At 36.9% G+C, this 11,808-nt stretch overlaps 2 protein-coding genes across 3 annotated transcripts; both read right to left on the bottom strand.

Annotated features, from left to right (window-relative positions):
- Positions 1 to 379: 379 nt before the first annotated feature.
- On the bottom strand, positions 380 to 3,958 carry LOC133869552 (protein PLANT CADMIUM RESISTANCE 12). Of its 2 annotated transcripts, XM_062306578.1 has the most exons (5): positions 3,613 to 3,958; positions 2,330 to 2,393; positions 1,944 to 2,108; positions 1,131 to 1,196; positions 380 to 999 (listed from the first exon to the last, which is right to left on the bottom strand). In XM_062306578.1, the coding sequence occupies exons 1-5, from the start codon at positions 3,873 to 3,875 to the stop codon at positions 802 to 804; spliced, it is 756 nt and encodes a 251-aa protein (XP_062162562.1). In that variant the 5' UTR covers positions 3,876 to 3,958; the 3' UTR covers positions 380 to 801. The 2 variants fall into 2 exon arrangements, with proteins under 2 accessions (XP_062162562.1, XP_062162563.1); XM_062306579.1 differs by lacking the exon at positions 1,944 to 2,108.
- Positions 3,959 to 8,323: 4,365 nt separating this feature from the next.
- Positions 8,324 to 11,761, bottom strand: LOC133869727 (E3 ubiquitin-protein ligase CSU1). The gene is made up of 2 exons (XM_062306802.1): positions 11,348 to 11,761; positions 8,324 to 9,188 (listed from the first exon to the last, which is right to left on the bottom strand). Exons 1-2 carry the CDS (start codon positions 11,584 to 11,586, stop codon positions 8,513 to 8,515), a joined length of 915 nt encoding a protein of 304 aa, XP_062162786.1. The 5' UTR covers positions 11,587 to 11,761; the 3' UTR covers positions 8,324 to 8,512.
- Positions 11,762 to 11,808: the final 47 nt, after the last annotated feature.

The following is an 11,808-nucleotide window of genomic DNA, read 5'->3' as shown; positions in this document are numbered from 1 at the left end:
ACAGCACTCCAACAAGTCTCCAAGCTAGCTTTCAACTCCTTTTGTAGCCATTCCTTGTCTGAGGTTTGTCGTGCGATCAACTACATCATCAAATCTAATCTAAATCTCATCCATACAATTGGTCCCAACCAAATAAGCCAAGCAGAATGAACACCCTAGTCACATATTAAGAAGATGAGTAGTCTTACATTAAGTGAATGATTTATAAAAAATAAATGAATGTTAAACCTCACATTGCTTAATTACTAAGTGAAACTGAACTTTATAATAGATTATAAAAAAAACTTCAAATTGACTAGTCCTTTTAGAGTGATAGCGCTGATGTAAATAGTACTTTTTCCCTGGGTCATTACGCAGACAATCAACCCAGCAAGGTGGATAATCGTAAAAAGTAAAAACCATTTCTAAACAGTTTAACAATAACGATGGTATTTTCTACCACTGAATTACAAGCAAAAAATATGTAAAGAACAGGGGGTCACCCCAAAAACCCCACCAGTATAAATACACAGTTTCCTCTGAATGCAATTACACATGTACCAAGACGCACCCTCCACAACAAATTTTTGGAAGTAGGCCAATATTGCAGACCCACAAAGCAGCCTCTCTAGGTGGAGCAATGAACCTTTACTTTCTAGTGCCAACTACCCCCAAATCCTGAAAATATACTGTGGCTTATATGCCATCCAGGCTGCATAACACCCCCTCCTTTAGGAAAGAAATTAAACAGGAAGTCTACATTAATTCTTACGTATGGCCACTGTTGCGATGGAGGACCAATGCTTCTGAATGTTCACTATCTTAAGTTGACACACGATCACTACCGTCTGTACTTTTTGGCATGCTGCAGGGCTCAGGGGAGTTAATTGATACAAGAGGAGGTTGCTGAAGCTCAAAGAATGCTTTGCTCCCTTCACCAAAGCCACCAATGCATATTGTGTCACCTCGACCGTGCCAAGTTCCATCTTGTACGTTGTTCATCTCCAATGTTCTGGACTCCTGCTCCAAATTGAACAGAATACTAATAAATTTTCAGGTAAATAAAGGTGTTGGCCAATTTTACTGTTACAGACTGCAAATTAATTGAAACAACCAAATTCTGCAGAAGAAAGTTTCGCAAGGTAAACGACCTGGCATAATGTGCAGCATGGGCAGATAAGATGGTAGATGCAATCATCCAAGGAACTATCTCTACCCTGAAAACAATTATATTTCCCACAATGTCAGCAACAGTCATGTCACTGGAGAAAGAAAACCAACAAAAAAATAAAAGGCATTAGATAGAAAAGTAGAAAATATTTGTTGAGAGTTTATCAAAATCACAGTAGACAAAGAAAAAAGATCAGGAAGGTATTCCATAGATTAACATGGGACATTTGGTTTCACTCGATTAAAAAAGACGAGGCTGCTAATATGGTAGCTTAATCAAAGTAAACCAGAGACAGATCCTTCATGAAAGGAAGGTTCCTCATGCACGTTTTATACCAAAAAAATCACAATAATACAAGTTTAGAAAACCATGCAGAACATGATTAATTGAATTTTTTGTCGATACTCCATTAACCCCTTTATATTTGACAACTGTTACATAGTGTACTTGTTATCAAAGAAGAATTAGGTCAGTTGAGCAATTTATCCCCACCCACACTTCTTCATCCCAACATTCTTTTTCTCCAGCTTCTGTAGCTTTTGCACCCTGAACAATTCATCTTATAAAAGAGACAAACCCAGCTTTGGTAAACATGAGATTGTATAGAATTAGAAAGACAACCAAAGTGGATGTTTGGAGAAACCGTTGTGCAACAAAGTACATGATCACAAAGACAACCCAAGACTTGAGTCAAAAAGAGTTTTAGATCATAAAAAGAATATACTGAGCTGATACAGTCCCAAATAGTCGCAGTGAGAGAGGAATTGAACACAATGATAGTAAAAAAGCTCACCCTGATGTTAAATTTCTTCTTTATCTGGGTACGGAAAAAGCCCAAATATGTTCCTAATGAAATAGTAAAAGCAACTGCCAGATATAAAAAGAAGTGCCGCTTGGTGACAATAAAGGCAACCCAGTTGAGAAGTGCACTAACAGCAAGAATGAAATAAACGGTTCCCTGCGAAATAAGGAGCAATTGAAAACTGATAACAATTTTAGAAGTTGAAAATTGAAGCTACAAAAATAGACAAGTCATTAATTGGGTGAGTACAGAAAAGTCCAACTTTCTATATGACTTCTCTCACTCTCCTGGAATCTTAACACATCCAATTCAAACGTTTATTTCAACTCTCTATCTCTCTCCCTCTCCCTCTCTTTTTTTGAAGTTTCAAAATTTACCTGAATAAAACAAGAACCAAAACCAGCTCGTCTCATGTTCTTCCCAAATCTGTAGCACGGGCAACTGCAACATCAAACACACTGTCACAAACAAGCGTAGCATAAATATCAATATTAGTTTGAGAAAAGTGCAACAAGGAAAAAAAAAATTATATGTATATATATATAAAATAAAAAAGAAGAAGGAACCTATGACAGCAAACCCCATCCTCAAAAGCAAGAGTGCCGTTTCAAGACTATAACATAAACAGCAACACATTATTATTGTTCTTTTCTTTTTTCTGTTTTGCTTTAGACAGCAGGCACAAGCTCAAAGAACAAGAAACCAACCCTCAACGGGCGGAGAAGTCACGCAAAGCATGTCCCAAAATAGTACTAGCAAAGAAAAAAAGAAAAAAGAGGAAAATTTTGTGTTTATATTCATAATCGGAATTAAATTTGATGGAATTGTTTTTGCCTAAAATAAATCAGAATAATTCAACGGCCCAGAAGAGAAAGAGGGAAACTTAAAAAGAAACAAATCATGATTATTCCTCTCCAATTAATCTCGGAAATCCCAAAAACTTGAAACTTATAACAGAAAAAGAAGCCAAAAAAAAAAAAAAATTCCATTTTCGTACCCTTTCTTTCTAAAAATAACACCCATGAACAAAAATTTTCCTTAAAATAAAAAATTCCTGCACTAGTTTTATTCCAGAGGATCTAAACGTGAAAAGATAAATTTTTCTCCTCGAAACTCTTTCCGTCAAAACAAACAAAATTGATTTCAGAAAGAGATAAATATCTCACCTTCAAAGTCATTTTTAGCTTGTTCACACCCAAATTTGATTTTCTTTTTCTCAAGAAAAAAAAAACAAAAAAAGAGGATTCCGGGAAAATTTTCCCATCAAACAAAGAAAATTAAGTTTTGAAACAAAAATACTCCATGCCTTTCAAGCATGTTTAACTTCTCTTCACCCCCAAACAAGATTTTTTTTCCTTTTTTGCTTTTTTCCGAGAAAACAAGAACTTTTCAGGGAAACGTTTTCCCTCAAAACAAACAGAACCGACTTTTAGACATTACAGATAGCCCTGTCGTTCAAGCAAGTTTAGCTTCTCCTAACGTTCGGGGGTGAAAAGTATAGCTTCTCTTCATACTCAAACTTGATTTTCTTTTTCTTTTTCTTTTTTTTTTTTGGCCTTTCTGCTTTTTCTCAACAAAACAAGAACTTTTCCGGGAAACATTTTCCCCCAAAACAAGCACACCCTACACAAGAACAAAACCCAAAAAAGAGACGACTCACCAAGCCGATTCTATAGCGATGCGACGGTCGTCGAAGCAATCCTGAACCTCACCCTCCCACATCCTCAGAACCCCACCGAACTCCCCTCCTTCTTCTTCTTCTTCTTCTCCAACGTTCTCGAAGCTCCTCCATTTACCTCGCTGTGCCTGCAACGCCACCGTCGAGCACAGCATGTCGAAGTCCACCACCGCCATTCCCTCCAGAAACCTCTCATTCTCCTCCTCCTCCTCCTCCGCCCTGTCTCGCTTCTCCAAATCCCCCATTCCCAACCACAAGGCTAGGTTTCGTTTCTTTTCGTTTTTGGGATCTCTCTGAAAATGCGCTTTCCTTTCTTGTGAACTTGTGATTTGAAACAAAGGACCTGCTTTTTGACGGATTGCATTATATTAATATTAACGTCTTTCTTTCTTTTTTTGGGTTTTTGTTTTCCTTTATTTTTCTAAAAGAAGTTTAAAGAGAACCACGGACATTTTATTATTTAAATTTTTAAAATTTAATTACTGATTTAAAATTAAATATTAAAATATTAAAAATTATCAATCTAACACATGTTATTTTTTTTTCTATATTTTAAAAATAATATATGTTGATATAAAAATAAAATTTTAAAATTTTAATTATTTAATTTAAGCTTATTGACTAAAATTTAAAAAATTATAATAGAATACATAAATATTCTAGATCGTATTTATAAAGGAGTAAGACAGGCTTAGGGTCCGTTTGGGTTTGCAATTTTAAAAAGTGCGATTTAAAATAACGATTTTAAAAAGTGCGATTTAAAAAAAATAATTTTTAAAAACGCAGTTAAGCGTTTGGCAAAATCGCAGTTTAGCCTTTAAAATCGCGAATTTACTTTTAGAATTCTGCGTTTTCAAAAAAGCATCATCTTATCTGCGATTTAAAAAAGTAGATTTTCTGCGTTTTCAAATCGCAATTTTTAAAAATTTTATGGGAGGCTGCGAGCCACTCTACAGGTGATGTTTTAAGTTTTTAAATTTTATAATATAATAAAAAAATAATATTTTATGATAATTTGGTAAAAAAATTGGCATGGCACTAACAAAAATCATAAAATCAGATCGAGAAAAATTACAGAGTGGTTGATTTCAAATTCACGACAAATTAAAAGAGTAAAAATTATCACATAAATTTATAATAAAAAAAAAAATTATAATACAAACTGCACTACCCAATTTTAGCCTCAAAAAATTACCAACAATTATAGATGGCGGAAAATCGAATCTGTCTTCAACATCGTAGAACTGACGTTAAAAAAGAAAATGATATCTGAGTAAAGAAAATGGTTAAATGCCATTGATTACACTTTCAGTCAATTATGGTTAACACAATCATTTGGTCTCTAATTTTAGGCCCAAAAAATTGGAAAAAATCATAAAAATATTTTTCTGAATAAGATTGATATCCGAAATCATATCTATTTTTGGTCTAATAATAATAATAATAATAATATTTAAATGGCAATTTTATCGGTTGATTAGAAAATGTCATAAATGGGACAATATTAAAATGAAGAATCAGGGTTGCTTAGGTGTGAAAAGGATAAACAGGGAATAAGAAGAATTAAGAAGGGCGTGCCGTCAGATGGCACACGACAGTGGAGTTTGAGCTGTACACGCTTGCAGTGGTGAATTTCTCGTGGGGTTGGAAATGGATTGTGGAATCCACCAAAGCCGACCTTAGCGGGTGGGTCACAGTGGGTGGGTGGGGATGGCTGTCTGAATTTGTTTTGTTCAGATAAGTCTGATTACAGGTACTGTCAACTCTCATTTCTCAACCAACCCACGTGCAAAAAGGTGTTCTTTTAAAAGTTGACTGATAAGAAATTATCAGACTGAAAGAGTATTTTAATGGATCTCACCGTCCAACATAAGTGAGCCGTGAGCCCAAAACTAAGTTAACTAACTACTTGTTCAGCTCTTCGAACAATCCTTTATTTATTTAATTTATTTTTTATTATTATTTTTTATAAATACATGAAAAGAAATTACATCATGAAAGAAAATTACAATAACAAGGGTTACACAACTAAAATTAAAAACTAAGAATGTAAACGTGCGGTTACAATGCTTTCGAAGATGCCAGTCAAATGATTCTTGACATAGATGTCAAGAATCTGAGTCACTAGTAAAGGTGGTTTGTAATGTATAAAGAGTTATGATGAGCCAACCATTCAAAACAAAGATAAACATAGAGAAGTTGCAAGATCAGAAAAGCCCATAAATACAAAGGAAATTAAAAACAAATACAGTAACATAAATAGCAACATAGATCTGGTGGATGAGAGGGACTGGGAGCTGCTAGAGGCGGTGTGTGAAGGCCACGTGTCGCCCCTGGAAAGCCTCTCTCCAGTGGGTATCGTAGGAAACTGCCAAGATTCGCCGAAAACCAAGGTGCGTGGCCACCACGTGTCGAAAAGGGAGACAAACTCCCTGGCATGTGCATGCCACGCTCCGATGTGTGGGCGGCGGATGAAGACGCGGCGATCGTTTGTGGAAGCCAAAGATGCCGACAAATCTATTGGTGAGGTGCGTGTCATACAATATTGGACAGAGGAGCGTAGATATAGATCCAAAAATTTCGATCATATAACCTATCCAAAAATCACAGAAAAACACAGTGGAGGAAGATGGTGGAAGCCGGTGAACTCTGTGTTGTGGAGACGGAAAGCATAAAAAGCAAATAAATTGCCTCCAATGAAACAAATAGGGCTAGAAAGAGTTCTAGAATGATAGGTACCTCATAGGAGGCGTAAACAATGGAAGAAAGGTGGAAAATAAGAGAAAAATGAAAGAAAAAAATGGGAGAGTGAAGATCCCATGGCTTTTGGTACAGGAAGGAGAGCAGTGGTTTGTAGAGAGAAGGCAGACATTCTCTCTCTAAAGAAAAGAATCTATATAAGGGTCTTCTTTATTTAAAAATCCTTTATCAAAATCCTTGAATTATCTCAATCATGGGTTGGATTCTAAAATTATAGTTTGAATTATTTGAGAGCTGAATGTGTCGAAACAAGTCTCCGCAACTCAGGGTGCAACCTCTCTCTCATTCTCTGAATTTTTCAAGGATCTCCGTCGTAAATTTATATATTATTTGATTTATCATATTTTACAAATTTTAACAACACCCAGGTCTTTTCTTTGTTGTTTGTTGGTCGTAAAGGTTTTACTTTCCATGCATTTATATACAAGATAAGAATCTACAACACTTATATGTCCAAATTGGGAACTGGATCCTCTTCAATTGAGTTTCAACCGGAGATGAGCCAATTAGTTATACATTAAGGTATTTTGATAATTTTACATCTGTTGCTCCAAATTGATGGTAATTTGGCAAGGAGACCAGACCCCATATTAGACCTATCTGGACGAATAAATCTTGGGTTGTCTAGCCACTTATCCGGACAAGTTGATCAACTTGATCCTATATATAATAAGATGGCTAGAAAGTATTCTGATTGAATAAAACAGAGTTGTGACCTTCATCTTCACATGACATGGAAGAATAAATGGCATCTCTACAAGCTTCTCTCACATGAACGAGAAATCCCACTACAAATTTTACATGTGGAACGCACTTTTTTACGTGAGAATGAAGAGCATTATCAACGAAATGCATATCTGTTCGTAATAAATCCAAAGGCAGTACAATAGCAGCAAAGTCACACAGCAACAGGAAAACTCTCATGAGGTACAAGTCAATAATTCAACTCTCTTCCTATTCGTTTGAGCACTCGTTCACATAAAATGTGAAAAGAAAAGAAAAGAAAACGTTACAAATTATTGAGACCCAATCGGCATTTGGCATACACAACATATATAGGGACAGCAATTGCTAATTTGGGTTTGTGAGTGTCACCTTGAGTTATGGGTTTACGATTTTATTGGTTTACCTAAATGTGATGAGGCATGTTTAACTAAACGGTTGATACAACACAATTCACATAACTCTTTTAATAAATAAATCATGTTTAATTTACACGAACGTAACCCATTTCAACCTGTTAATATAAATGGATTGAGTTGACTCAAATAACCCGATAAGCATGAAGTATAACAATTATACACATTCACAAGTAGAACTAGATTCATGATAAAATCAATTCAATGATCAATATCTATAAACATAACTAATAATTAATTTATAATTTAATTATACAGGTTACGTGGATTAATTGCTGAGATTAAGCAAAGTTTGAGAGGAATTTAATCTGTCTGTCAATCATGTCTACTTGGGTCCACCTGTTTTGACCTGAACTCTATTAAACCAAACTCTAGTCATCTAATTTCGTGTCATGATATCATGTTGTAGGTTGTGTAAAACATTGTCAACCCTAACAACACATGAATCCATCCTACATGTATTTGACAGGAAACATAAATCGTATAATCAAGTTCACATAATGCAAGGTTATTGGCCAACTAGAGTCAGTATCAACCCTCATGAATCTACCTTAAATCATCTGCATCAGCAACTTATTCCATCCTATTCTAGTTCTCATCAAAACTGCCGAGTGGCCCCTACCCTAACGAGTCGGGCCATAATCTGAAGAGCAATAAGAAAAGCACTAAGGCAGTGTCAAAATCACCTCAACTAACTACCATAGAAATCTTATGTGGTGTTGAACAAACTGATTTCAAATTATTACGGTTTACAAATGACAAAAGACCAATAGTAGGAGGGGGAGCGATGGAGGGAGAGAAAAGAGAGGATGCATTAATGTTATTATGTTAATGTTACAATGAACATACTGGTAACAACCAGATCACACGCCAAGGATAATGTTGCTAATCTAAACAAATCAACAGAAGAAAGTTGGTGCACCTTTTGCTCTTTTGGGGCAAAGGATATTTGTGTACAGTTTACCAAAGTAGAACTGAAAAGTTCAAGTCTTCGCCGAAGGTCTTGTCAGGCCCAATCCTGAACCACTCCCCAAATGCTTAAAGGCCGTTCCATCAAGATGATCTCCATGGCCAGCAAAGCCTGTCCCTCCTTTTTCCAAGTTCACCAAATTCTTCTCTTTACATCCTCTGTTGCAGACCAGACAAACCTTATCAACCACCATAAACTTATCAGCACACTTCTTGCAGAAGATATGTCCACACGAGCTAAGAGCCACAAGTGACGATGTGTTGGTCAAAGTAGCCTTGCAGCTAGGGCATATATAGGTCTTGTCAAGAGACTTGGATTTCTTCTGGTCGCTAGTGTCTTCCGTGAAGTATATAGGGAAGAGAGTCTTCAGCTTGAGTTTCTCGTTGCCTTGTGGACAGATTGTATTGGTCGAGGGCGCCTCTACTTTAATAGGAGCTTCTGGTGTAGCAGAAGGCAGCCAAAATGCCTTCATTGTCCGCAGTGCTTCTTCTTCATATGAAGTGACCTTCACACTATTCGCCCCATGGAAGCCATTCTTGTCTTGGCTGTGGTTTTTATCACTGTATTGTGGTACTGCACCATGGTTTTGCTGATCAAATGCATCAAGTTCTCTGGCTTTCTGCAACGTTAGCTTCTCTTCTTCCTCTTCTTTCTCTTGCTTCTTCTGAGTAGCATGAGCAGCTAGCCTCCTGCCAGTTATTAAACCACTCTTCAGGACAGCATTAAACATAATAAAAAAAAGTACGTGGAAATCTTAATTCAGATGTAACCTTAAGGCCAGAGCAAAGCAGGCCGCATGGATTTATTCAGAATAATACTTGATGACAAAGCAAATTTAAGCTCAAGTGAGCTCATGATCAATGAAAACAAAATTGGGGGTCAATACAAACCATATCCTCCAACTTTGAATCATTTAATGACCATGGATTAAAACTTTCTCACTTCTAAACAATCATTCTAAAAGCTTCCCAGCAATCATCTCCCTAATCAAACATATGCTACAAAGGCATAGCAACAGATGGTCCAACCATCCAAGTGTACACAACAGCATACATCTTGAATAGACAACTAAAAATTATAAAGCAGATCGCCAAGATAGTGCCACAAGGAATACGTTGTTTCCTTTTTTCTATTTGACTGGGGAAAAAAACCTTTATTAACCAAAAAGAAAACTACCAAAATAAGATACTCCTTTAACTTCATCAAATACATGATCAAAAGGAATAGGCCAACAGAGATGGCTGCAGAGATATTACAAAAAGAAGGCTATTGAGTAGATTGTGAGCCAAAATATTAGAGCATCTGCTATTATCAGGATAACCCAAACAAAATTCCCAGTCTCCTGCCTCAACTTTTTGGTTTTCTATCCAGTCTCAACTCAGCTTTCCGTTGCAAAAGTTTTATTTTCTTCTTCGATAATTCAAAGTTAAAAACAACCAAAGTCTGACTAACCTCTCTTTTGTTTATGAATATGATGCAAAGCAACTTTTTTTCCTATCACAGTGAATACTATTATCATATTTCCAGACCACAATCATCTAGCTGTAGCGTCCTCAGGCTTCGACACATCCCAACAAAAAAGGAAAGTAACTGTTACGCAATCCACCCCAGGAATTCAAAACCGCCGGCATGTTTTGGACGGTATAAATGGTAAGTTCTAAGTTTAAAGTGCCGCTTCAATTATGAAAAGATAAATAACTTATCTAGCAAAATCAACATTTAAGAATTATTCAATTGAAGTGCCAATTATATTAAAGTCCCGTCCAACACTTTCCTCAATTATTCCTAACATGCCATACTTAGAAGGGGATCCTAACACAGTTTGAGATTCCACCCTTAATTAATGAAACAACTTACATCACTTAATCCCCCAGTTGCAGTGTGCAAAGAAAGCATCAACAATAACCACATTTGTCTTTTTTGTTTGTATCTGAAAGCTAGCAAATACAATTTATTCACCAAAACACTTTCAGAAGTGTATTACCTGAATCTTAGATTAAGCACAAAAGGGCTACCTGACTGTCACCACACAAAACCCAATTCCAACTTTTATCCTACCCCTTCTTTTTCTTTTTCTTTTTTAATGAGAGACCTCTCTAAGGCGGGGCCATTTCGTTTACCCACCCCTATTAGGTAAATCTCGGACCCGTGTAAAGCTCCCCCTCCACACGGATCGGCAGGCTGGCGCAAGAAATTGTTTGTGCTCAAGGAGATTCAAACTTTAGACCCTATGGGACTGCAACAAAGACCAATTCATGAACATGCATCCGTGAACAACTAGGGGGAAATCTTAATTCAGTTGTAACCTTAAGGCCAATGCAAAACAGGCCGCATGGATTAATTCAGAATAATACTTGATGACAAAGCAAATTTAAGCTCAAGTGAGCTCATGATCAATGAAAACAAAATTAGGGGTCAATACAAACCATATCCTCCAACTTTGAATCATTCAATGACCATGGATTAAAACAATCACCCAAAAAGTCCAAAATTCATGAACATGCATCCATGAACTTCCCCGACATAGAATGTAAAATCGTAAAGGACCTTACTCTCAATTATATACAACCGCATAGACAAAAACCTATTTAACCATCCTGATCTATCTACGGCCCTAAAAAGTTATTTCATATCCATATAAATCCCCAGTGTCTTTCCATATCAGTCCTTAACACCCCCCCCCCCCCCCCCCAAAAAAAAAAACACACACACACACACACACATACACGCAAATCAGATTTTTAGCTTCACTTCTCTTACCCAATTGTGTAAGCAACAAGAAATTAACATGAAAAACATAATAGAAAAACAAAATACGACACTATTATTAGTGGGACGTGGAAGAGACCTCTGGATGTCCTTCTTCTGGGCGAGAAGGCACTCGAGAATGCACTCCTTGCAGAAGACGTGGCCTTTGAGGCAGCACAAGGGGTCGATGAGGGGCTTCAGGCAGAGGCAGCACGCGTCGAAGGGCTTGATCGAGTCCCTGCCCAGCCTCTCCCTCTGCGTCCCGTACCCTAGCTTTTTCTTCTCGTCATACGTGAAGAACGCGAGGTCGTTGTTGTTCTTCGAGTGCCTCTGCGGCATTTTTACCTCTCTCTCTCTCTCTCACGCAAAGACAAAAAACCCTAAGATTGGAGAAGACGAACGAATCCTGAATTGAATCGAGCTTGTAGATTGGAACCGGTGATTTGGGGGGTTTTTTCACTGTAGAGGTCTAGAAGATGTTAAAGTCCTCACCGCCAGACCTCATCAGAGTCCGAGTAGGCCTCGGTTTGATCAACTAGGCCGAGCCTTAATGAGATTAAG

Source organism: Alnus glutinosa, chromosome 5 (genome assembly GCF_958979055.1).
Source record: "Alnus glutinosa chromosome 5, dhAlnGlut1.1, whole genome shotgun sequence".
In the NCBI taxonomy this organism is placed as follows: Eukaryota; Viridiplantae; Streptophyta; class Magnoliopsida; order Fagales; family Betulaceae; genus Alnus; species Alnus glutinosa.
Note: the sequence above shows the minus strand (reverse complement) of the source record. Positions and strands in the feature narration are given on the sequence as shown.

What these genes read in the sequence shown, in the direction of transcription:
- LOC133869552 (XM_062306578.1), bottom strand. Translation starts at nt 3,875, where the DNA reads ATGGGGGATTTGGAGAAGCGAGACAGGGCGGAGGAGGAGGAGGAGGAG. An exon ending in ATCGCTATAGAATCGGCTTG is followed by an intron (nt 2,394 to 3,612) that starts GTGAGTCGTCTC and finishes TTGATGTTGCAG; the next exon opens with TTGCCCGTGCTACAGATTTG. An exon ending in TTGGTTCTTGTTTTATTCAG is followed by an intron (nt 2,109 to 2,329) that starts GTAAATTTTGAA and finishes CTTATTTCGCAG; the next exon opens with GGAACCGTTTATTTCATTCT.
- LOC133869727 (XM_062306802.1), bottom strand. Translation starts at nt 11,586, where the DNA reads ATGCCGCAGAGGCACTCGAAGAACAACAACGACCTCGCGTTCTTCACG. An exon ending in CAGAAGAAGGACATCCAGAG is followed by an intron (nt 9,189 to 11,347) that starts GTCTCTTCCACG and finishes AATAACTGGCAG; the next exon opens with GAGGCTAGCTGCTCATGCTA.